This window comes from Vidua macroura, chromosome 6 (genome assembly GCF_024509145.1).
Source record: "Vidua macroura isolate BioBank_ID:100142 chromosome 6, ASM2450914v1, whole genome shotgun sequence".
Classification (NCBI taxonomy): Eukaryota; Metazoa; Chordata; class Aves; order Passeriformes; family Viduidae; genus Vidua; species Vidua macroura.
Genome location: NC_071576.1, coordinates 46,422,199 through 46,449,203, shown reverse-complemented (window position 1 = coordinate 46,449,203; position 27,005 = coordinate 46,422,199). Strand labels below are relative to the sequence as shown.

The 27,005-nt window shown below is 37.4% G+C and overlaps 1 protein-coding gene across 2 annotated transcripts; it reads right to left on the bottom strand.

The window, feature by feature from the left end:
• Positions 1 to 1,435: 1,435 nt before the first annotated feature.
• TOLLIP (toll interacting protein) lies at positions 1,436 to 27,005 on the bottom strand. 2 transcript variants are annotated; one of them, XM_053980415.1, is made up of 7 exons: positions 26,866 to 27,005; positions 20,367 to 20,516; positions 18,220 to 18,402; positions 17,010 to 17,162; positions 15,029 to 15,119; positions 11,299 to 11,319; positions 1,436 to 5,712 (listed from the first exon to the last, which is right to left on the bottom strand). In XM_053980415.1, exons 1-7 carry the CDS (start codon positions 26,896 to 26,898, stop codon positions 5,498 to 5,500), a joined length of 846 nt encoding a protein of 281 aa, XP_053836390.1. In that variant the 5' UTR covers positions 26,899 to 27,005; the 3' UTR covers positions 1,436 to 5,497. The 2 variants fall into 2 exon arrangements, with proteins under 2 accessions (XP_053836390.1, XP_053836391.1); XM_053980416.1 differs by lacking the exon at positions 11,299 to 11,319.

Sequence of the window (27,005 nt, the reverse complement as noted above, 5' to 3'; positions counted from 1 at the left end):
TTCTGATCATCCTTGGCCTTCATATTGCAAACTTCGTAATTGCCTACAGGAGAGAGCAATAATGGGTAATAATGCAAGGGCTGTACCAGAGCTGAAAGTTTTCTCATCACGTCTAACCCAGCCCCCAGGGAAGCAGATGACTTCCCTATGAAGTGGGGCTTGCCAGGAAATTGGACCTTCTGTTCCCCTCAGTGGAGGGTCTCCTATGCCAACACCTCATCTATCTTTCTTTCTGGAAGCAGTTTCAACACAGTGCATAGGAGAACTTCACCTTAGCGAGTCTTCCTACAGAGATGAACCATTGTCCTCATCATCTAGTTTCCACTTGCAGAGCCTTGTACCTATTAAACAAGGGCACCTGGGAAGGTAGGGTAGTCACAGAAGAGTGTCCTGGCTGTATCAGGCAGGAATTTGTAACCATTATCCCCACTATATACTCTTCTATAACTACTTAAAGAATAATTTTAAAAATAGCTTTAAGCATTTTAGATCAACTTAATACTCCACATTAAACTGATGACTATTACAGAGGTAACAAATTTAAAGCAGACATTGCCCTGTGAGTGTTAAGTTCCTGATAATCCATAAAGAAACAAGGACTGCAGAGACATGGCAAGTGTACTTTTTCATTCACTCTGGTTATTTTATAACTGGAGATAATTTTAAAACAAACTGAATCATCCTTCATTCTCTTTCAATGGTAAACACATTAAACTTATAAAAATTGTCAATTCTTCATACACTGAAATGTTTTAAAAACATGTTCTAAGTGAACTCTTTGAATACTTCAAACAGTAGTACTTTTATAATTCTCTCATCCATGGAAACACATATGTAGCTCAGATAATTTTCAAACTGCTTGCTTTTCATAAATTCTCTTTTCCTGTCTATATGCAAATTTTCCTTCAAAAGTTATAGTATAACCCAAGTATATCTTACAAAATAAATTATGTTTTTTGGCAAGATAGTAAAGAAAATACTTCTAAAATATACTGCTGCATGAAAATAGATTACCTTTGGTTTCTGACTAAGCTTCCTGAGGATCTAGAAGAGAAAGCTCAAGTCTTCAGTAGGCTACAACTCAAAACTGCAGAGAAGATTGCTAATATGGGTTTTCATTTTTCCTTCTTATTCTAAGAAAATACATGTTTGCATTTCTCCTAGAGGCCTTGCTCACACTGATGTTCTGTAATGTTTTAATAATTCAAAATATACTGATTTCTCTTTATACCCCCACGCATCATCTCTGATTAACACTGAAAGCTAATAAAAATACAAAATGCTAAATAGATGCTTCAGCAGCCACAAGTACACCAACATTTGTTTAAAGTAAACTAATTTTCACTCTTCCTATCTCTCACAGCAAAATGGAGAAATGTGAAAGCAAACTGTAACCTTTGAAGATAAATTGGGATAGAAACTGATACTCAAGGGCTAGAAAAAAAGCACAATTTTAACACAGTTTTATTTCACAGTAGGTACTCAATACTTTAAGGAAATAAATCAAAGAAAATCAGCTGTGAAAGATTCCTCTCAACTACCATTTGTTTAAAAAAAGAACCAACTCTTGATTAGGAGAAAAAGCACACTATGAATGGACAGTAAATCCCAAAATGTTAGCATGATACCACAGTAATACTTCAGACTAGCAGTTGGTTAATAATCCCAATTATAATTGTGCATGGTGATGCTGTTAAGTGAGAGGGCCCCAGATACCTTTGCCCATCACAGTACTAGAAAGAGATGCTATGCAAACCAAATCTTACAAACTCATTTACCATATATTAGCAGATAAAGCCATCTCTTTTTGTAGCTGGAATAGCACACATGGTCCATTTCACTTCGACACCACTCCCATCCAGAGTCCTCCGTTCTTCACACTGCAGCATTCCCTCCATAACCACGTGCCACTCTTCCCCTCCTCCCTCACTCTCCAATGCCGTCCTTCAAACAATGCAGCCTCACTACTGCCTTCTTCTGTCCTCCAGACCTGCAACATTAGCATATTTCCTTGAGAAAGCAGCCACTAGAAGACTCAGAAAGAGGCACCTACCTGTAGAGGAATTCTCAAAGTACTTTTGAGCATTTGCTGTTACTGTTCCCACCAGATGGTCACATTAAGAAGCAGTGTAATTTGCCAACCAATGTTCAACACTGAACAGAAGACAGTAACCAATACCTGAATTTTAGATCAGTCAAAGACTCACACTGTGGTGCTCTCCAACAGAGACATGATACACTTTCATTCAGATGGTACATTTATTAAATTAGAATGAAAAATTTAATGTACTTTAGAGTGCAAGAAACATATTTGGACACTGGACCTCAATACAGAGAAACAATGTCTTCAGAATAATTACAGCAACACAACATCCTCTGTAGGGTATTACATATCAACCAAACAGGCAATAATGTTTATAAGGGGGGAATAAACCCATTCAGTACCATCAGCAGATGCAAAGAGCAGTGGAGAAGTTGCAAGGATCTAGCTAGACAAAAGATGTTCCTACCTTTAGCAAGTTGAGGCTCTTGGCAGGACTCAAACTTACTGAGAGCACTAACTTTTAGCAGATGCCTGTCTTACACAGATGGCTTTGGCTCCAAGCTGCTGGAAGCTGTTGAGCAGAGGAGCAGCATCAAACACAGTATTACCCCATTAGCATTTTCTCACAAGCTACAATCATGACTGATGATCTGTTTGTTTTAAATAGAAAACCAGACTTTCAGTTCCAATACCTTAATTTCACAGACCCTAAAATAAGTAAACACTTTCTTCCTTTTTTCATTTCTCTCCAACTCAAACCTAACACAAACAGCTTAACTGGGAGGATATGTATGCTGAAAAGCTGAGTAGGCTGATCACTTTGTTCTTTTTAACAAGAGAAAGCACATATTGATGTAAGAGTTTAATCTCTAATGCTTAATTAAATAAAGACAAAAAATCCACAGAACAATATTTAAGTATAGTGTAAGATAATGAAATGCATCTACTGGCCATACTGCTCCTACATATCCTATTATCAACTCATATTTGTACCCTGTTTTGCATAACATTTGCGTAGGAAAAAAAATACACACTAAAAATATATCTAAGAACAGGAGTCTCCCTCAAAGGGCCAGAGTAAGTTTATGAATAAACCTGGCTAGCTTAACTTTTGCACTTACCCCTCCTGGCAGTTAGGACTGAAAGGTGGTTTTGTTCTGTGCCTGAAATGGAGCTGTAATAGGATGCAGTACAATTTACCAGCCATTAAGTTGAACCATGACCACTTGCTTTTATGAAAAGCTGTATTTATGAATCCCATCATTTTAATATAAAAATTTAAATATGTACATTTTCCCTGAATTAATCCATCCCTAGCAATTAATGCTATTTATGTAAAAGTTTGAGCACAGGACTCATCCTGGAGGTATCATAGCATTAAATCCTTACCAACATTCATCCTTTGGGGTCATGATGTGACAGAACACTCTGCTTTTATACAGACCAAATGCCTCTACACCTACTCAATCACAAAATTTACCATGATTGTAAGGAAGAGGCAAGACTAGTTTCTTGAAGAATACCCATTTAACTTTAGAAAACAAAAGTGTGGCAATTCTTCACCTACAGCACAAGAACTATAGCCTTGAATTTCATTATTCAAAATCCAATTGGAGGATGTTCAAAGACACTTATGCTTTCAATGAGAAATTTAAGATGTTAAGGGATTCATAACAAAACTTAAAACTGTACATTATGAAAAGACAGCTTTAAATGGTCAGAAACTGGGATAATTTTTGGTGCTGTATTTTAAAAGTTTCAGTATTACTTTCAATGATTAAAAAAATAAATATTCATGCTCAACTGCCAGTGCTCCCTAAAGGCTAGTTGAATGTAGGTTGGGGGGGATAAAATCAGCTTTCCATCAGATAATAAAGAAAATATTTTAAGCACAGGACATAAAATAAAGTATGGGAAAGAAGAGAATATGGGTTGTCATTCTCTATTCCAAACTTGGCTTTAATGTTCTCATGAATCACTCAAGAGCCTAGATTTCAAGCATACATTCATTTCAACTCTTGAAAATATAAAGGTCTATGGCTATTGTAGAAAGTATTTGAAATCAAACATTAAAGAGACAAAACAGCAACATTGCACATCACTGGAAAAATAAATTGGCGCAGACTTTTTAAAGTGCATTACTTTACAAAAACAGACACCACAGAAATTCATCCGACAGGTGTAACTGGTGCATAACTGTATGAATCTGCAGCTCCAAAATCAAATCTTGAAAATATTACACTAACAATAAATACAAACACCTTCTCAGAGGATCAGACTGTAATTCAGATATGTTAAATTGTCTCTCACATAGAATTTTATTTCCATCTGCATCAAATAATAATAAACAGACTACAGCAGCTGCAGTCTAACATGTCACTCAGCAATTCATAATGCCATTCTAAGACCCTGAAGTTAGTTTTCATGTTTATATCTTATAACAGGAAAAATACAGTCATTTTCCCACTAATATAAAGCAATAACTTTGCTGAAACATAGGTATATAGAAAGAAGCTTTATAACCAGATCATAGATATCTGCTTTTTTAATGTAAGACTACATCTTAAATAAATCTTTACGGCTTCAATAATTTTCCAGGTATAAGTATCTCTACTTCTGCACTTCATCTTTGAAATAACCATGGGAATGCAGAAGTAATAGTTAGAGTGCAATTAACTGTAGGAGTACATTAGGACTTAGTCCTGTTCTCTGCTACAGCATTACATACTGTATGAGTTAAAAGTTACCTCCTAAGATTTTACAGACACATAACAACACTGTGTGGGAGAACAAAGCCCCAAATGCACACCAGATAATATATTACTTTGGTGCCCAATGACTAGATTGAATAGAAGATGCCCATTACAGATATCAACAGTATAACCTAAGAAATTTAGCTTATTAAATTAAAAATCTTCCATCTAAAAGTTGTGAATATATCACAGTAATAACTAAACAACACAGGATAAGAAAGGGTCTCTCCTTTAATTTCTGGCAAAAATAGGCTGCTTGCTGAAACCTAAATACTTTTAACAAATCAGTTGTATTTAAACAGCAAACCTTCCATGGAAAGTTTTTTTCCCCCCAATCTAACAAACACTAGTAAATCTTGTACTGCATAGAGTTACTTTGTAAGAGCAGGTTTATGAAAAGGGGGAGAGAAAAAAACAAAGCAGCATTATTCCCAATCCCATCAGAATATAGCTGCACAGGGCACAGCTGATAGTAAAGATGCTTCACTGCTCTATTGTAGGAGATAAGCTAAACTAAGTATGTACAGACTGAGAAAGAAAGAGAAGAAGATCCAACTGTCCAAGGAGAAAAGGGGTACAATCTGTCACACATGATGCACTAACAGAAAGCTGCTGGGAAATTCTTCCTCTAGCTAAATCCCTGGCTTGGCAAGTAAAAGTAAGTGGCATCGAGGACAGGGACTATACAGGAAGTGGTCATCTATGATTCTTCAGCCATCTGAAGTAAGGAGTTGATAGCTGCATCCTTGTTCCCCCTCTGAGCTTCTAGCACTGAGCGGATTACTTCCCTGTCCATGTTGGGAAACATGTCCTGGATAGATTTCAGGTCCTCTTCATTACACAGGTGCTGAGGGTTGACCGCAGGTGGTGGTACTGCCACTGGGACCATGCCTGGATTACAGACTGCAGGCATCCCTACAGGTTAAAAACAGAAGAAAGAAAGCCACAAAACATACATGAGTAGGGGGGAAAAGGAAAAAAAAAATAACAAACTCACAACAAAAAACCCCAGTGATTTTGAAGACAAAAGCAGCTCATGACTTGTCCCAACCCAACAACTTTAGCATTTATTTATTTTGACATGCACTCCAGAGAAGGAAGAAGATTGCAGAGATTATACCTACACTGTTGCAACTGGAAAATATTTTTCTGGAACAGGTTCTCACACCAAGGTTATATTTCAGAAGTTATAAATTACAGTATGGCAACAACAGGTAGTGTTCAAAGTTAGGTACAACTTGCATTAAACAGGTCCACACAATTCACTAACCAAACACTAAGCTCATCACAGAAAGGTGTGGTTGGTTTTCCCACCTCATATTTCAGTTCCCACTGTATTTATGTTGTGATGAAAAAATGGTTTTACATCAGCAATATACACAGCTGATATTCAGAAAGACAATGAACGCAATCTCCAGTGTATTCAAAGGAAAGCAAAGTACTTTGGTCCACTAGGAGACTGGACCACACAAATAAGCAATTTTTAGCAGATGTTTTTCCTGGCTAAAGTTCCATCCAGCATTCAAAGTCACTACATGGCAAAAGAGCAACACCTCTAGAGGCACATACTGCTTTGCTCATCTCTCTTCCAAAGGACAAAATTCATCTGACCTGTCATTTTTTGTTAACTTCTTGTACCTCCATGTAAAGTAAAGCACTGGCAGTTTATAGAGTTTAATAAAATGAGTATTCCTATTCCTGTTAAAAATAATTACTAGACAAAATCCCTTTTTCATCACATTAGACCTTCTATCACTAAGCACAGAACCATTGCTGAAAACACTACATTTTGTTTAGTATAAAACTGAAAACAGATAATAGTACATATCTACATTTTTTTGTTGTCACTTCTGAAAATTGTATATTTCATTTCTTCTCTATGAAGTTTCAGATCTTTGATTATCTTAGTACCACTCCTTAATGTGTTAGCTTCTGCAGTTCTCCTGTAGAATTTCTAAGGTAGGGCAAGAAGTACCTGTAGCTAGACAGAACCAAGTTCCAGTATCGGTTCTCTATTTGCTTTCAAGCATTTTATGCACTGTTTCAAAGACTATTCACCTGATATTTTTATAAAGAAGTCCACAATAATTCAAAGACCTTCCTGTACAGTAATGACCAAATTGAGAAATTGTCACCAAATAAGTATTAAGATTAATTAAAATGATCCTTTACACATACTTTACCACCAGATTTAATAAATAATTTTATTTCCCTTTTATTACAATGAGATCCTTCTGCAACCTGTGGCAGTCAGAGAGGCTTAGAAAACTGCTAAGGGTTCTTGTTTTGACAAATTGTCTTGGGACTCACTTTTTTAAGAAATCTGATGCACCTCACCAAAGGAGGTGCATTAGATTCAACTCCTTTAATTAGATGCATAATCACCCATTTTTATTTGTTCATCAGCTTTTAAAAAATAGATATTAAACCACAAGATTACCTTTATTGTATCAGAATATCATCTGATAGGAAGAATGCTTAGGAAATAGCATTTTACAAATGCAGCTGAGAAGGTGATATACACAGACAACACCATATTTTCTGATGTACTCCAATGCCTATGCATTTTAACATACAGGCTTTTCCTACTCAACCATGTCACTTCCTCCTAAAGTTTACCTAGTTACATATTTGCTTTAAAGCAGTTCATTCCAGTCTTCCTGGGTTTTAATCATTCTATACAATAAAGAAAATGGCTACTTCAAAAATGTTTTTAATCGAAACTTCACTTTGCTATCCTCCAGTCCTTGGAAAGCAAAACTTCCTTCACCTGTTATGGTCTCACATTCCAACTAGGTTTTCCTGAACTACTTTACATACTTATATCTTTATTATTATTTAATTACATACATGATTCTAGGTTTTCTGCTTCTTTAAAATAAATAATTTCTGCTTCTTTCATGCATTTGATCTTCAAAAGCCTTGTTACACAACCTAATAACCAGTTTATATTTAACATATAATTTAACACTTTCACATCCCGATATATGGGAGATCTACCAATTTTTGTCAGAAACATACTTTACGGCTTTACTTCACACTTCTTAAGATTCTCTGAGTGTTGGTTTTGGATTTTTTTTAATTTGGCACACATTTTCTTTGAACAACTCACTTCTTTTACACAGTTTTTCATTTGCCTGTTCACTTTCTATATATTACCTTAATTATTTCTCTGTAAGTTAAACAAAGGATGAACTATTTGCATCATCACCATTATACATCTTCAAAATAAGATCTCTTTTTGAGAACCAGCTGTCATATATTGCCCAGGAGTAGATGAGAAGCTGCTTCTCTTCTACTGAATTCTGACTAACTGCTCAAAAATTGTAACAACAAAGCATACGTATAGCCAAGATAATTTTCCAGAATGCCTCTTTGCAGCCTCATCCCTCTTAAGAAAACAACTGAAGTACCTAGGTGATTGAAAATACTGCAATTATATTACACTACTTCTACTCAGACCTAACATCTAAAAAATAGAGCAAAGAGCAGTTTCAATACTTACCTTGTCTCTTCAATTTTTTTTTCCCTCTAACTATATAGTCAGAAATATCTATACTCACTTTAACATGTAAAAATGTTTTAGCATCCCAGTGACTTGTTTCTTCTGTCAGCATAAAAATGCTATATTATAATTCACATTCAAGGTTGGATGAGCTAAACATCAACTCTGGCTGACCAGGTACTCTAAATGAATATAGTCTGACTGCGAGCACTGCACCCAGGATTTCACCCGATGTACTCTTTTCTATTTTTCTCCTCAACTTGGATTCCTGTCCTATCTGAAGGGATCCATTACTGATTTGTAAACACCTCCCTATTTATCTATGTTCTCCAATTTTGATTTTAAAATTCTCCTTTTAATAATCTTAAGTTTTATTAGAAGGAAAAAAAAAAAAAAGGAACCTAGAAGCTTTAAGTCTAATACACAGGCTGCATCTATTAAAAAAGATTCGTACTGAGTCATAATCTCATAAATTTGTTACCTGCACACTGGAACCATATTTCTGCCCAGCCATCTGCATCACACCTCTACCACAGGTATCTGTCACCTTTTCTGCACCACCCTAAACCCTGGTTCCACAGCTTTTTATGGCCTTTGGACCATGGTCCCTGGAATTCTGTCTGGCACTATGTGTTTGAACACACAGCCCATCAGACATCCTGGAGGCAAACCACTGTGCTCACCAACACTGCAAATACACTTCACCCAATTACCCAGCAGCATTTTGCACTGCCTCTTCTAGAGCTTCAACAAATCTCAACTCATTCCTCACACTGCCTACAAACAATGGAGGCATTTAAAATAGGCATAAGAAGATGTGTGACCTCAAAAAAATAAAGTTGCAAAGCACCTGAAAGAATCAAGCAAGAGAAGTTATGTTTTACTTCTAACAAACTTTCCAAGATTTTTTACTAAGTCATCAACACCCTAAGATTATCCAACAATCAGCCTAAACAGTGTATGAACTATCTATACAGGAGGTCAGTTTAAAGTATTAATCCAAATTAAACATGAGGCTCTTTTCTCAAGTACCACAGCATCCTACAGCTTACCAATACTGTTTCAATGTCTTATCAGTGCCAAAACAAAATCAAGACTAGAACAGAGTTTTCCTTACTGCTTTCATCAAAAATAGGTAATAATGAAGCCAGACATCTGGACAGTCAGAACTCAAAAAGCATTTCCAATATAAATAATCTATTTAAGACACAAGAAATGTCTTGTCCATGTTGTTTCTCACCAAGGATTTTCAAAACCCATTTTCTTAGCTCTTATAACTTTAGCTTATGCTGTCTACAACTAGACTGCACAGAAATGGAGTTAATATCACAGATTTTTAATAAATACCTCCACAATAAATGCTTACTTTTCACGAAACTCAACATTCAAGCTATACAAATACGAATTTAAGAGTACTTTGGGTTTTTCTGTACTCAGGCTAAAAGCATCTATAATTTCTGATTTACAAAATAGAAAGTAAAACTTAAGCATAAACTTAAAGAACTATGCACTGAAATTTAGCAAATAGACACATACATGCAGTCATTAGAGAAAGTTATAATCAATGTTCAGTAAAAGCTGCTTTAAGTTAAAAAAAACTCATATCACTGACAGGTGAAAACTGGAACTAAACAATGTAAGAATCCATTACCAGTGGAATTGTGAACTCCTGCGTTACTCTCAGATATTCGGTACATGTTATAAATCAGAATAATGGAACATTGTTTTCCAATTCAGTGAAATGGCAATGGCAAACATGCTGGCATAAGCAGTGACATTCCAATAAATGAAACAATAGCAAGTCAGTTGCTACAAGCAGCAATGAAAGCATCAAAGCAGAATTAACAGGGTAAACTTTTTCCAACTGCATACAAGGCATTACTCACATGTAATTTTATTTTCTTTCTCAGTCAAGTGCCCTATGTTTAATTTCTTAACTCATTATCATTCTGTCCCATCCATAGATTCCTTCAGAGTAAACTCAGGAACCTTCTCAGCATGAATTCTTTCATTTAAATGAAGAAATTGGTTAACTCTTTTCTAAAAAACAAAATAGGTCTTAATGATATTTGCTCCAGGAAAAATCTCACTACTAAAATATGCATACCATCTCATTTTTTAAAATGTCACTTCTTTGCAAACTACTAGAAAAATTAAGTGTATGAAACAACAGAAAAATGCTAAAATTCCACTACTCTGAATAAACCAAATATGTTGTGACAACCACAACAGTTTTATCGACAGCATCTTTCTGAAATTCAGGGCATCAAGAAATGATTCTGAATGTATTTGATTGAAGACCAATGCTTTTATCAAAGATAGCGGTGTCATAGCAACTTTGCATAGTTCAAAATCAAAATTGTCAAAGAAGTCTAGAATGAAGGAAAATTGATTTCCTGTAACATGATTTGCCTTTAGAGTTCTAGTCAGGTACTTTAATTGGCATGGATTTAAAACAGAAGTGCATTAATAATATGCACTGATGAAAAAAGTGTCACTTTTTAAAAAAAAAGCTTATTTGAAGATTAATCGGAAATTAACACTAAGGCAATTAGCAGGTTGTCTTCTCAGTGTCATTGCAAAACTCAGTTTTTTGCATTCAAGTTTACCAAAAGTCATGACATTACCGGCTTCTCCAAACAACTGCAAGAATTGCTTCTCTTCTAGAAAACCAATACTATCACCTAGTGTAGCTCACTGACATACAACAGCTTCAGAAGAATATCCTAACATCACTTTATATCCATCAACATTGTCATTAGCAATCAGTTTAACCATTTTAGCTCAAAGCTGAACAAATGCCTTTAAAGACTTTCCAACAGGTTGGAGAGGCTTTAAAAATTTGCAGAAGAGGCATTAAATTGTTCTACTGTGACAATCAAGTGGCAATACCTTGTTATACAGTCTGCTGTAACAAATAAAGCTGTTTAGGTGAGTTCATGCAAAGACTCTTGAGTCAATGAGGATGGGAGTGAGAAAAGAGCTTGGAAACTTACCCAGAGCAAAGTACTCAAACCCTAAAGACAGGTGAAAATGAAGGGACAAGGGGAAAGGAATAAGACATGGGAAAGAAATATTAATCTATTTTTAAAAGGATATTAATTATTTACCTTCCAAAGGTGAAAGCTGGATAAAATGAGGCAGCTGGGTAAAACCTAAACTACCTAACACTACAAAATTAAATGCTGCTAGGATTCAGTTGCTCAACTAAGTTGCTTCAGCATCCTGAACAAGTTTCCAAAATGTGTTGTTTAAGCAGAAGTAACAATCAGGGGAAATGCTACCAAAATAAGTAAGCCACCAGGTCTTTGCAGCAAGGATTATATTTACAGACCACAAAGGACAACATACATCCATGGTTCTCTGAGCAAATACCAGTAACATCACAAGATAACCCATGATTCTCCCTAAGGACACCTAAAGGAACCATGTGCATACACACACAACTTTGCCTCATCAAAAGTGAGATTCTAGACTCTGACAGGACCCAGAAACACACAGGTTTTTAACATATTTTTAACATGGGGGTTTATAAAATAAGTAAAAGCAAGTTTCCTATTTATCCCATGAATATTTAGCTTATAAGAAATACAGCTTGCTCATTGAACTGTTTTTTAGCTCACTGTCTCTGGTACTCTTCACTACAAGAAGACACTGCAAGCACCGGTATATCAAAATAATCTACAGCTTAAATTAAGTAATCTTTAGAAAAAGAAACAGGAAGAGGTGGTAGATAAACTCAACTTCTCTAACAACAACAGGGTTCACAAGTTCAAATTTTTGCATACCCAATCCATAGATACATCACCTATGGCAGCTATAGCTTCTAAGCAACACTACTGCTGTTGTCAGTAGTTTTAAATTTCAAAAATTTTGCAATTAATTACCATGGTGCAAGAATATACTATGGCCACTTCTGTTCTTAACACAGCTCCATCTACCACCAAATGTGATGAAATAAGCATCTGCTTACCACAGTGATTACCTGCTTGTTTCTACTGTTTACCTCAGCTTATATGACAGTGTGAGGGTAATCAGCTGCTTCAGCATTAATTAGAAAGTTAGTTTTGAACAGAAGTTTTCTGTTACAGAAAAACAGCTTGGCCTTTGTGACACACCTAAATTTGACTTAACCATCTCTCTTTAAAGCACAGTTATTTTAGACAGTTAACAAGTAACTGTTAAAACTGTCTGGATAAGCATTTTAGTCCACTCACTCCATTTCCATCATAGATAAGGCTTTGATTCTACAGCAGAATCCCCTTCATTTCAAATATGATAAACTATTCAATGATGCTCTTCCACTCCTCAGAAGGAAAAGCAGAACTTGTTTACTGACTCCATTAATTTAGCTGCACAGGTAAAAAACCTGGACTAAAAATATGCAAAGCAGGAGCATACTGATGTCCATCACCCTTCCTGAAGCAGTCTCAAAAGGAAGAGAGCAAACACTGTACAGTGTTACAATGGAAATGTGCAATCACAGTGGGCCCAGAAGACACAAACAGTTCAAATGTGCAAGGAAGGCCAGCATCTTGAATGCACCTTCCTGAAAGAGTTTACAGAATTCAGAAGGAGCATCTAGTTTAATATACAGAAAGTATTTAAAAAAAAACTCCAAGATGTCTTCTTAGATGCACTATTGTTTCCTTTTATAATCTGAAATTACTTTTATTAAGCCATTAAATGTATGAAACAGCAAAAGTATTCTGCAGCCACTTTCCAACTACAAACCTAAACATCCATCTAATTATTATGAGTGGATCATTGATTAGTGAGTAAGTCAAGGCTTTAGAACTCACAGTGCTTTGGGAAATTTTGATGGTGTCCACAGAAATTCTATAACAGCAAACACAAAGCACAGTAATATTTAAAGAGAGTAAAAAATACCACATGTAGGTCAGAGGTGGCTTGTAAAAAGTATGGCATTTATGAAGTCAAGGAAGTACACTCAAGCTTTCCCAGAACAAAAGAACAGTTCAAATCCAGAGGTGGAACTTTGCAATACTTTAAAAATACAGGTCACAGATGCAGGAAAAATTTTGAACACAGAATAGTATTACAGCAGCAATTAAAACAAACATGCTGGATCTTGGTAGAAGGGCAATGCTCCACCATATAGACCCCAAATTCTTAGCTGCTAAAATGCAAGACATTACTATCACTTGCAAATTATTAGTTATTTCTTCACTTGTCCAAATAGAAAATATTGTCAAGATAAATAATTTACAGAATATCATGATTTGAACATCCAGTACTTGAAGAGCAAGTTTGAATGTCTTCTGTAAGTTTTGTCTCTAAGTTCTATGTCTAATTTCAATTATACAGGAAACTAGTCTCTGCTTCATGTCTTCTTTTTATACTCTGGCATGGAAATTCTGTAATATGAATATTCTCATTTTGATCTATTCAAGAAATTTTTTATCACTTTCTAGCAGATCTTTTAACTCTAAACAAGATGACTGTGTTTGAAGTTCACTACAGAAGGTATGGTTTACCACAACAGAATCACGCTTTGGAACGTACACTCCAGTTCAAAGCACTTCACTGGCAAGACTTAAAATCTGACAATTAAACTACAGAGATAAAAAACACCTAAAATGAAGCAAACTGCATGTTTTCATCAGGGAATAAAGCATGCAGCCCAACTTTTTCATATTTAGCTCTAACTTAACTCTAAAAATGAAACAGGAAGTATGATTCCTAACTTGCATATACAGTCTTCTATTGATGAGGTTTGTTTTTACAGTGAATGGAATTTTAAATTCAATCATCTCCTAGTCATTTTAAATTCAATCATCTCCTAGTCTTACAGAAGAAAAATGAAATGTATGTATCTGTTGTGTCATCCCTTAGCACTTTAATTATGTCCCAGAGACACTATCATAAGTTAAAAATATGTGAATTTATCTCTTACTTTCCCTGAAAAGTACATATATTACTGAATAGACAGCCATAGAATAAACTGAGGGTTTTAAGAGCCGTAAGTGAACACAAACTCAACTGATCAGTTCCCTAAGTAGGACAAATTCAAACTTATTTACATTCTTTAAACTTTTCATCTTTGACAGAAAAATTACAAAACATAAGTTAACACATCTTTTTCTACAAATCCAAAACTCTCTTTGAATCAACCAAAAGCACTGACAATACCTGCTGCAGTTATGTAAATACATCAAAATGAGCTATCTCAAAGGTCCCTAACATTTTTCATTCACTGAGCTGTGAATACTTCACATGCCATGTAGTGAGTTCCCTTCCAACAAACCATCTTCAAAGACCATAGAAAAATTAATCCCATAGTGGACTACTAAAGCTGCGGCTCCGACAGCACAATTCATTTGAAGCACTTTCTCAAGTGTAAGCAGCTTCAGACGTGCTTGCCACCACTTAAGTAAGCACAAGTGCAGCCTGCTAGACAGCTATTCAGAGACCTGATCGAAGTATAAAATAAATACTCAAAAAGTGAAGCCTTCACAACTTGATAGACATTTTAATCCATTTAATCAAACTCATGCAGCTCTATTAAACAGGGTACAAAACTGAAGGCAGACCTGTATTTAATTTGTTCCCTCTTCTCATAAAAATATATAATGGGAAAAGTGGTTAAGGAAAAATATTTTATAGCTTCCATTACATTCTGAAAAAACAGGAGTAATCTGGTATTTATTTCTGCAACACCCTCCATCTGGAAGGTTCATAGTCTTCAAGTACAGAAAACATTACCTGCTATAGGCACATATCCAACTCCTTGCTGATATACAGTGGGCATCAGGACCACTGGCTGGGGCTGTATCATCATGGCAGCTGGCAGAGACTTGACAGAAAAGCACAGATTAGAACAACTCAGGAAATAGCCAAAAAATGCCAGCAACTAAAAGTGTTTGCAAACAAACATTGCAAATCCATGTTCAACAGTACAATATGACTATGCTGAGTGCTAATCTATATTAAGCAAATCTCTGGCAAACTAACTGAACGACCATCTTTCAAATGGCAATTAATTTGCCTGAGAATCAATAAACACACATGTCAAACTCGCCTTTTGCAAGAGTGATGAAATGTTGTTATCAAAATGCACTATTCTAAAATACAGGTTTAATCAGCTTTCATGCCTTAGTCTTGTGAAATGAATATACAACATATTCATCACAAATTAAATATTAGACAAAATCTCATTTTTATTCTTATTTTTTATATTTAAAAGCAGTACACTGCTCCTTGAAGCAAATTTTAGTTTAAATCAATTATTTTTGAAGTAAAACTGTGCTTTAAACAAAATATCAAATTAACTCCATTCCCTTTTACTACTATAATAACTTCAGTCGTATTTCAGTTCAGTTTGATCCTTGAAAATATTCATTATGAACAATACATTCACAGGGAGACAGTTTTCAAGGTTAATTATAAATTCTCTTCTCCCCGGGGTAATGAAACAACTGTTCAGATCTGGGGCATAATGTGAATTTCAAACAGCAGGGAATATCTGTTCCCAGCTGTGCAATGAACAGCAGCTTGGAACTTCTGATGACATACAAGTGCAGTAGGAAGCATTCAGGGCTGCACATGCTAGATGTTATCCAACAGGTACTTGAAACAAAGGTGACAGATAAGAACATCTGCTAAATAAATCAGTGTAGGTCTGCAGTTCATGACCAGTAGCACCAAATGAACAAGAAAGGAAGTGAGAAACAATGTAATCTCAAGAAGCATTCGAACTACTCAAGAAACACCTAAGACAGAGAAGAGTTTCCATTATTCTGCTTTAAAACTGACATGAATTTTTAAAGATTTAGGGGGGAAAATTATTGTTAGATTCCACAAAGTTTTAAAAAAATTATTATTATTAATTTAGAAATGACAATGGACCATTTAGCTGAGGATTTCTTTTTTATATGTATAGTAGCACAGTGCTAAGGAAACTTTCCTGTCTGAACATCCAGGAGCCACTCTGGCACCCACTCCAGTCTGTAACTGCTGAGACCAAGGTCCCTTTGCAGTGGGTGGCTCCAGTGACCCCATGGATGTCCCTCTTGGCTCCCTGCACACCCCTCACTCACAGTCAGACAGGGTTTCCTCACCAGCTCAGCCTTGGGTTTCCCACCACAGTGTCTCAGACATCTGGATTCTTAAAATAATTTAATCATGGTGCAGAAACACAGAAACAGCTCCAGCTGGTGCCTCCAGGGAGGGACCCCCAATAAAGGAATCCCTGGGTTTTACACCCTCACAGTCTGTGCACCCAGACAGTCTGGGGTCTTACTGCTGACTCACCAGCTCCTGATGTGTCCCAGCATCCAGTCCCCTGGCCCATGCCACAGGGCCCTGTGCCCTTTGCGGTGCAAAGGGTCAGCACCAGGTCATGGTCCCTTTCCTGGGGCTCCCACCATGTCCCCCAGCCAGGGCACAACCTGCAGCTCTCACTGCAGCTGCACACCCAGCTACCTGCTCTCAGTGTACACCTCAACAACAGGAATAAATTGAATTTTGGTAATTGCAAAACAAGATACCCATTTGTCACCTCACCACAAAGTATTTATTGTCTTTACGAATATTTTTGACTGCTATTCCCAGAGTCAGGTATAATTATTTTAAATGCCAACACACACAAAACCCAGTATGGCACAACAGATCTACTTCAGTCTAAAATATCTCCCTCCCACTACTTAAGAAGCTTCTCTCCCTTCCCACCCCAAACACAGCTTACCGTGTATGACATAACCAGATTAATCATTCCTTCCTTGTCATCACCTTGCCTTCCACTCAAGCTATACCATTCATCCTCCACATTTCCTTGTTTCAGAGACTCAGGAATTGTAATGTGTGTCCAAGCAATGCGATCATCCATTGAAAAGGCTCTCTGAAATATAATTTGAAAAATATTACCAAATTAATTGTCCTGAAAGAAGCCCCAAACTTAAAATTATCCTTGACTAACACTTCAGTTTTATGCTATTAACTTCGTTAATTTTATTCCCTTTGAAACTACTGAATTGTCAATAAATATTTTGGCCATCTCCTTCCCAACAACGGTGAAGGACACTTTAAGTGGGATTCTAGATTGATTGCAGATATTTAATAGCAAGAAACTGAAAACCTGAAGAGAACACTCTAGATATACAGCATCCTAATATCATCATAGCCTGTGTGAATCTCATGACATCACATCAGAGGCCATTACATGAACATAAACCTCTTCTGTTTACTATCACAGCCTGTGAACTCCAGCAGATAGAAGTACTGATCTGTTGCAGCAATGAAACAGACACTTGAACCAATCAGCTAAGCCCTCAAAGCAGCATCCAAAAGCCTCACTTGTGTAACAACCACACAGCTGCTGCCCTGTCATGCTTTAGTACACACTGTAAGAGAGGCAGCAAAAAACCAGGCAAACCATGACTTTAACCTTAGCTGCAGCCTCTTAGTTTCTCCTAATAAATCCTACTGACTACACACAGTCTGTAGTTGACAGTTTTGTTCTCAGGAATTCCAAGCTTGGGAAAGCTTCCAAGCTCTTGCTAGGTTAGAATAGCACCGAAGAATTTTCAAGTAAAACAGCACTGTACAACAGGCTATTTTTAATAGGGACAGTGAAGGACACAAAGCTGCAGGGCATTTTGATAGCCAAGAGGAGCTTAAAGAGCACTCAGACATTTTTTGCTTCTCTTCCTTTGCAGGCAAGCCTGCTAATGCCCCTTTATCAGCTACCAAAGAAAAGTAACAGTTCTGATATTCTTGGGGAAGAACAAAGACTTGTGAATTGCTGCTTATGGAATTCTGAAATTTTTTTTTATCTCCCAGAGAACATGGCTAAGGAACTATCTATGCTAACTCATTTCTTTTTTGCAAGGTTTCACCCAAACCTCAGTCCAAACCGGAGATAGGGAGGGGTAGAAAAACTATATAGCAGTTCTGACCTCATCAAATATCTCCAGATAAAAAGAGTCCACACCCGGGGGAACAGTGCACTGAATAACTTTGTTCCAGCGAGGGTTCTTGGCTCCATTATGTGCTGTTGGAGTTTCATACACAGCATATCCCAGCCGTATTCGGCAATACGGATCCATGCGCGTCATTCCGTAATTCTTTGCCAGTTTGGCCTGAAAAGAAAAGAAACCCAGGAAATGTATAGTACTGACATTAACTTGAGAAGTTAATAACTATTAGTTTACAGTAAGAACCAAATATTGAACAAAGGACTAGATTAAATTTTGTGACAGAGAGAAAAGAGTTAAAAAATAAAGAAAAACAGCATTCAGATTAAAACATAAACCAGTAACACCGTTAAGTGTCTGGGAGACCTTGAAAAGGGAACATCTTTTTAGCCTATTTATTGTAGAAAATACACATCTTCACTGTAGCTAAAATAAATTACTTCATACCAAAGCACAAAATACATGATTACAAGGACATTGTAACAAATTTTTCCCTGGGTATCTGATCTCCAATATACAATCACAAGTGTAATGTCATAGGTAGCCTGTCCTCTTTCACTTAAGTTCTTTTAAAGGATGAATTACAGAAATCCAGTACCTTCAAGAATATCACACAATCCAAAAGCACAACCTGCAAAAGCAGTTCAACTGAGGTAAACTAGTCATAGTAGATCATACTTTTCAAAGTGATTATACACTTATTTCAGCATGTGCATTTAATGGTAGTTAATTCAGTGGACAACTTAAGGCTTAACATCACTATAAAAAGAGATGCTATATAGAATCACAAAAGATCCAACATACTTTTGCTGTAACATCAGAAGACTAGAACAAAACAAAGTGTTGACAGTCCTGAACACAATACTGAGTACTGCTGCACAGCTGTGTTTAAGCAGAAGTTGGGCTTTTTGCATGCGCTCTTTCTTTGACCTATACTAAGCAGCCCATGGTTCTTTTTATATTAAGACAAGTGACAAAACATGGTGCCCCAGGGCATCTCCCACCGACAAGATGTTTACAGAACTCCCAACAGTTGAGGCTGTGCACTGTGTAACATTTATCACAAAGGCTGCACCTCAGGCTTGGAAAGCCCTTTTTCTCCTTCAGGGAACATGCTGGCTCATCAATTTATACATTACAGCTGGTGAGAAAGGTCTCAAACTGTTTATTGTAAATGTGAACTTAAAAATAAAAGAAGAAAGCTGGCATCCAATCTAAGCACTACTATATTCTAAATTTGTGGGATTAGACAGTTTATCAAACCTTCATCAAAAAAAAGGTGATAATCAGCTGTGCTTAGACAAACTCACCACCACCCCTAAATATCAAGGAACAAAAAGCAGCAAGTTACCCCCCCACAGAAACTTTTTCTGAACTTCCATCAGTTTATTAGTAACAGAATTAAGGCATGCTGTTTGATATACTTTATCAACATATTTAAATACAGTACACTTCAACCAGATTTTCATCTTCTATAGTTTAACTGTATCACGGCAAGTCTCGTCCACAGAATTCAACATGTCGCAATATGCAGCCAAGATTCCATAGCATTCCTGCATAAATTCCTAGACAAATAGAGAAGAGTATCTCTTGTCTGTTGTATTGTCATTCAGAAGGACCTTCATAGGCTAAGAGAAGTGTACAGACAGGAATCTCAAAGTTCAACAAAGGAAAAACAACATATATGACAATAAGATTTTGGACCAACTGGCTGGAGAACACTTTTGAGGAGAAGGATGTGGAACAATACATAAGGGAACTGCAATTCACTACAATATCCTCAAAATTACTAATATTCTTGCAATATTAAGTACAGGAACTACAGGAAGCCTCTGAACAGAAGTTTTCAGAGTAACTTTTTCACTGCAAAAAAACCTCATTAATTTATTTACGTTCTATAATAGCAAGGTTTACAGGAAATCACTGCACCAGGCAACAATGAAACATGAAACCAGACAAAATGTTGATGTACAGAAAAATGAAGCTCCAAAACCTTTAAGAATTACTACCCATTTACAAGTAATTTAGTAACTCAAATTCCAACACAAAATCTTTTCATGTCCACCAATTTTTAAAATTGCATTAATTATTTAAATTACTTAATTGTATCAAGATGGCATAATTTTTACCTGTACTACAGTAATACTGAGTCTTCCTACTGTACCCATTGCTCCTCCATACTGTAGCTGCTGAGCTGCCTGGGCATCCAGCTGGATTTGCTGCTGCTGCTGGGTTGGCGTAATGCGAAGAAAATCTTGAGGAAGCTCACCAACAAATACCTTAAAAAAGAAAGAGAGGGAAAAAAGAAGACTTTAAACTTTTATAATGGGACAGAGATAAATCAAAGTGTAACAAATTAAGGAGAATTTAGTCTTGTTTTGACAGTATGAACAAAGAACTAATTAAATGCTAAAACTGCCAACTCATGTAAATTGTTCTCCTTTTTAGAAACAATAATTTCCGACATAAGCCTCTGAAAAAAGTAGGACAGAGAGCCAAAGCTGCTCTGCAACTAAACATTAAAGTAGTCCATACAAAAGTCAGAAACACTAAGTTTTACAACACATTCATATATGCTATCTGATGGCATCCAGTTCTTTCAATTATTCATCACCCACGTTGTGTCCAATTGTTCCTGTTCCAAGACATAGCACAGTGCTTTCATCTGAAAGGTCACTTCCACAGTCACCTTCAAGACAGACTGTAAAACAGGATTTCTTATGGACCAAATCCTGCAACGCAATAAAGATGCCCTAATGTTTTTCCAGTGTTAAACACAGCCAGCCCGTAACTAACCTTGGTGACAAAATTCTACCACATTCAAAACAACAGTGTGGGAATTAAAAATCTAATCTATCATGAAAATGAGCCAGGACAAAAAGTAGTAGTAGGGAACTTCTGTTACATGAGTCAATATTAATCAGCACTCCCCATTGATTTTCTGTTAGCTTTACAATATAAAGGGAAAGTTTCTACCCATTACTTGTCAATGCAACAACTCAGGTTGTTTCTAGGTTTTAAATGCTCAGTGAACATTATCAATTCAAATACAAATAGAGAGATTTTCATTTTAAAATAACAAAGATTTGTAATAAAATTTTAAAAGGAAAAAAAGTGTCATAGAAAATTTATAATTAAGCTGTATTTATTTCTGCTGTCATGATATAGTTAATCTACAGAAGATGAAAATCTGGTTGAAGTGTACTGTTTAAATGTGTTGATAAAGTAAATAGAGTGGATGACATATTTAATACAGAACTGTCTACCTCATCAAGACAAAAGACAATGCAGTTTCTCATGTTGCAATCCCAAACAAGATTACTCAATCATGTATCTGGCAGATGCATGCCTAGAGAACATAATTTAAGAGGCTAACAGGCCTTAAGGACACAGCTTTTCAAGATTACACAGTATTTGCATGTCAGCATTGCATCTTGGAGACAGAAATTGCAGCTCTTGCCAAATTACATGTATGACTACTTTGTATGATTATCTGAGAGCCTCAGGATCCTGGCAACAGCAGGTGTCACATGCCATCTTCACCTGAATATTGGAAAGCTGAATTAATTCACAACAATAGCTTTCAGTCTAATAATTCTTTTAGTCTAATAATAGCTTTCACTTTTGAAATTTTATTTTACAAAAGTTAACCAATATCTGTTCCAAAATAAAATAAACAAACTGGTCTCTGCACTGAAGTACAAAGTGGAAAAAGTCCATGAAGGAGACTGAAGTTTTCTTATAGCAGCTAAGCTGATTCTAGGTTATTCAGTTACCTCACACAAAGCCACACTCTTATCCTAGAACTGCAGAGCTGACATACATAGAAACTAAAACCATCTAGTGTTAACTAAGTTGGCAAAAGATCTGAGTGGTAAAGCCCTCCAAAAGGGAAGAGTGGGGAAAAGGAGATGCACACACTCCTATGTTCAATTCTGACTAACACTTGGTTCACAAGTCTTGATGATATAGCCTGTAAAGTATCTAGAGAGATGCTTACTGCAGGGAATTACCCAGTATGTTCTTACACTAATTATCAGCTGATTCCATATTGATGGAGACAAATCAGTATCATGCAATCTTTTTATCTGTAAAGAAAACAGTTCAATTTACATCTTCCTCAAAGCATTTAAAGCAGGCACATAACTGCCACCTCCCAACCTGAATTAAAAATACAAAATTATGTAACCAGAATTCAACCACAGTTTTTATTTTAAAACCAAGGAAAACATATATGACAAGTTTGTGTCACTGATCCTACTCCACAACCACTTTGAAGCAAATGCACTTCCCTCTAATGGCACTTCAGAAAGAACGCGAAATTCAAGCGTGTTCTGTCAATAGCTGCAGAACAAAACATTAATTCCATTTAGCAACAGGACGGGGATGGGACTACAATTCAGAAGACAAGTTAAAAATAAGCCCGCCTTATAATCACTTTTTAATAAACTTTACTGACAGCATTGCATCTTAAAAATATGGATTATCTAGAAATAGAATAACATTGCCCCTTCCATCTGCTACAAACACCTAAGAGGTAGTTTTGTGAATCTTCACAGTAGAATGCTGCAGGTATAAAAACTGCATCTCAACTTCTTCAAACTGAACATGGTGTGATATTCTACAGCTATTTGACATAACTGAGAATGGGGCTGTCTCAGTCTCACCTTCCTACTTCTTATGCAACATGAAATAGTGCCAGAGAGTTGTCAAGTGGGTCAGTGTAAAAGCCTGATCAGAAGAAACAAGGGTTGGAGGTAAAGGGAATGGGAGGTAAGTTGTCAGAACCATCAACTCACTGATTGTGCAAGTACTGAAGGGAAAGGGACACAGAGCCAAACACAGCCACAAATGCCCCATGTTACAGAAACATTTGTCCAGACACAATACACTCAGGGAACCATAATTAAGGTTTCCACACTAGCAATTACCAAGGAAGTCTAACATGAAACTTCTTTGAAACATCAAAGAGCTTTAAACGCCTAACTACTCAAAAATTTCTGATAATTCTCCTTTAAATGGTTTTACTATCTTTAAGAAAGAAAAAGTGAATGACAGAGTTTTGAACTATTATTCTATACTTTACACACTGAAGAAAAAAATTATATGAGATAGGAAACATCCAGAGGTCCTGAAAGAGCTGATATTTGTTCACAGGTGCCCTTTAACATCTTTGAAAGGTCATGCAACTCAGAGTAACTCAGGAGAAAGACAAATACCACATCCAGCATTCCAAAGGGCCAGAAAGATGACCTGAGGAACCACAGACAGGTCAGCTTCACCTCAGTCACTAACAAATTCATGGAGCAAGTGCTTCTGGAAGACATTCCTTGACACATGAAGGGAAAAAAGCCAAACAGGGATTAGGAATAGCCAGCCTTTACCAAGGCTTTAAAAGAATAAAAAGCTGATAAGCCATCTGCCTTCTCCAAAACAAGAATATATAACTAAGGAAAGCACAGAAGGTATCAAAGCAGGATCATTACAATCTGAATGGGTGGACTACTGGATAGATTAAAAGCTGACTGAAGCATTAAGCTCAGAAGCTGAAGTTCAGTGGTTAATGACACTGGAGGTTGGTTAAAAGTGAAGCAGTTCAGAGGTCTGTACAGAATCTAACTTATGCATCTAATATTTTTCCTCAGCAACAAAAGGTGAAGACAAAAGGCACCCTTATCAGTTTTGAGGATGACACTAAATTTTGGGACAAATGACTGTTATACTTGAGGACAGGACCAACTAGAGAGACAAGAATTCACTGGCAGGAATTGCATGAAATTCAACAAGGGCAAAGACCTGTACTTTGACCAGAAAAATCTGTGGCACTGGTGCAGACTGGAGAACAACTGGCAGGACTGCCTGTACCTCTACAGAGGTGAAGAGCAAGCAAAACATGTATGAGCAGAGGACACTTGCAGCAATGAATCCTAATAGAAAACAGCACTGGATCAACAAGAACCCAGCCAATGGGCTGAGGAAAGGAAACAATTGCTGGACCACACCTGCAACACTGTGACAATTTGGGGCCCAGCAGTACATGAAAAACAATAAACTTCAGGGAGACCAGCAAAGATCCACCAAGAACACACATGAAAAGAGCTGGAGCACTTACGAAGCCAGGCTAAGGATTTGTTTGGAATAGAAGAAAGTTAGAATGCGCCTTGTAGCAGCTTTCTGGTGTCTGCCAAGAAGTCATTGAGAAAACAGACCCAGGTTGTCTTCTGAGATGCAACACAAAGAGAGAGATCTAAATCATTAAACTGAAATGGGGCAGATTTCACATGGAAAAAAGGAGGGGGTAAAAAATACCTGCAAAGTATGGCAGGAACTATGGTATACAAGCATGAGTTAAAAATAAGACAGATTGAGTGTCCATATGACATCTGTACCTATGCCTGGAGAAGTGAAGGCTCCACCTGGGAGACCACAGAGCACCTTCCAGTCCCTTAAGGAGCCTACAAGAAAGTTGGGAAGGGACTTTTGACAAGGGCCTGTAAAAAGTTTTGAAGAGTCTCAAGAAAAAAACTCATCAGAGTCACTACTCATCAAAATAGTGTTTATTAGGGAAATTAGAACAAAATAGTGTTTATTAGGGAAATTAGAAGCAGAAGTCTATGCAGTCCCAGGCTGGTATTAATCTTATTTGGAGGGACCTGATGCATTTGCCAGCATGGTGGATAACCATGGAGAATAACCATTAAGAGTAATTTTGGATATGACTGGCTAGATAAGGAATCACAAATATAAAATTTTGGTGGCTCAGTCTTAATCTAAAGCCTGGTCAAATTGTTTATTAATAATCTCACCTGTAAAAGGTATCACTTAGGAGTCCTTTCATATTCAACTATAGTTTAGATTTAAAAAGCTGGTTTGTTCATACAAGATTACAAATGTGAAAATACGCTAATTCCATAACATCCTGAAAAGGGCCAGAGATATCTATATTCTAGCAGTGTATTTGAATTAACAGACAGGATTAATTCTGTTTCATCTGAAAAACTGAACAGAAATAAGAAATATTAATTACACATCAAGTAAGCAGCATCACAATTAGAAAGTGCAGGTGTAAGACTGGCAACAGCCCACTTTAGTTTCTCACCCACATGAAACAACCTTGAATATTTTCTTGCTTGCTCAAACAGAAAGACTGAACTGTTCTCTCCAGCAGTAAAGAAAAAAAGTGGTTCCCAATCCTTTAGCACCATTTAGTGGCTATTCATTTGTAATGCAGTTGCACATACTGAAACTAGGATAATTTTATTTTCCTCTCTGAAAAGAATTAAGAAAGGCTGGAATGTACCATATCAACACCCCCAGCTGTGAATGACTGCTTAATATTGCATAATTTATTCATTCATTTGAAAACATTCAAATCTCTGAAGTGGGTAAGGAAGAAAAGCATGTACAACAATGTCAGAAACACATTAAAAAAAACCACTAAACTTGAAGCCCAGAAAAACCAAAGCTGCATGAAATAAATCATCATGTGCCTTTTGTCAGGCTTCAGTCAAGTTTAGGAAACAAAAGATTGCCAATAGATTATAAAGGAGTACCTGGGAAATTCTAGAACAAGACATCTAGAAGATGTCTTGCAACATTCAAGAAAGATTAGGCAGTTATGATAAATAAAACAAATAAGGCACTCTAAAGAATGAAACTGACGACCATATCATATTACTGTCACAAGAGAAGTGACAGCAGCGCAGTTTTTCAGGATTAGCAGTAATTCACCTCACTGTTCATTCCACAAGGCTGCATAATTTTTTTTAAATTAGCTGTTTCTACATAATGAAATGCAGCAGTGTAAATTTACTGCTTAAAACCCCTCATTTCACCATAAGCAATATCATACTGTCAGTGACAACCAGATCCTTTCAGACAGGAGGAACAGACAGGACAGCACATCTGTCGAAAGCTGATTTTGTACCACCTCATATGTAGAACATCCCGGTGTGAGGCATGATTATCCCTGGGCAAAACCAGACAGTAACATATTCCCAATAAACTGTCAGCACCACCTCCCAGAAGGCTGGTAAATCAGTTTTACGACGGCTCAGCTCCAACACGTACGGCTACATCCTACACGGGATGCGCCGTTCCAGCTTTCAGGCGGCAGCTTCAGGGACAGCGGCCCGACCGTGCCCCGCCAAGCCACGAGCACACCGAGCTGCGCTCTGCTTCCAAGGGAAAGCCGTTTAGCTTTCAGTGTAAGCATTTCCCTCTTTGGAAAGGCTTTCAGTGTAAGCATTTCCCTCCTTGAAAAGGCCTTTGGACAAAGAACGTGCAGGAGAGCCGCCTCAAAGACTCCGTGCAGTTAAGGAGGGAGACTTTCCCCTCCCCTTTCCCAAAGCCTCTTCGCAGGCGGGGAACCGGGAGACAAGGCAGACTTCCCTCCCCCGCATCCCAGCAGCCTGAAGAACATGAGAGGGCTTTTCCTCTCCCCGCTCCGGCACGGCGGATCTGGGGCAGGGTGAGAGACACGGAGCCTCCCTCCTACAGCGGCGCTGGCAAAGGCCCGGCGGGCCCGTCGGGGTCTCCAAGCCGGGGCTCGGCCGCCCAGCACGGCGAGCGGTAACAGGAGATACTCCTGAGCGGGCCCCGCGGCGGCGCCGCGCCCGAAGCACTCACCGGGCCCCGCTGGGTGGTGACGGTGGTCGCCATGGCGCCTGGTAGGGGCCGGGGCCGCGGCCGAGACTCTTCCTCTTCCTCTTCCTCTTCCTCTTCTTCCTCCTCCTCCTCCTCCTCCTCCTCCTCCTCCCGCCCTGCCA

Bases quoted from the DNA above. Each gene is read 5' to 3' on its own strand.
- TOLLIP (XM_053980415.1), bottom strand. From the start codon at position 26,898: ATGGCGACCACCGTCACCACCCAGCGGGGCCCG. The intron at 20,517-26,865 runs GTGAGTGCTTCG...TTCTTTTTTAAG, and splicing joins TCACCACCCAGCGGGGCCCG to GTATTTGTTGGTGAGCTTCC. The intron at 11,320-15,028 runs GTAATGTTTTCT...ACCTGTCTTTAG, and splicing joins TGGATATGTGCCTATAGCAG to GGTTTGAGTACTTTGCTCTG.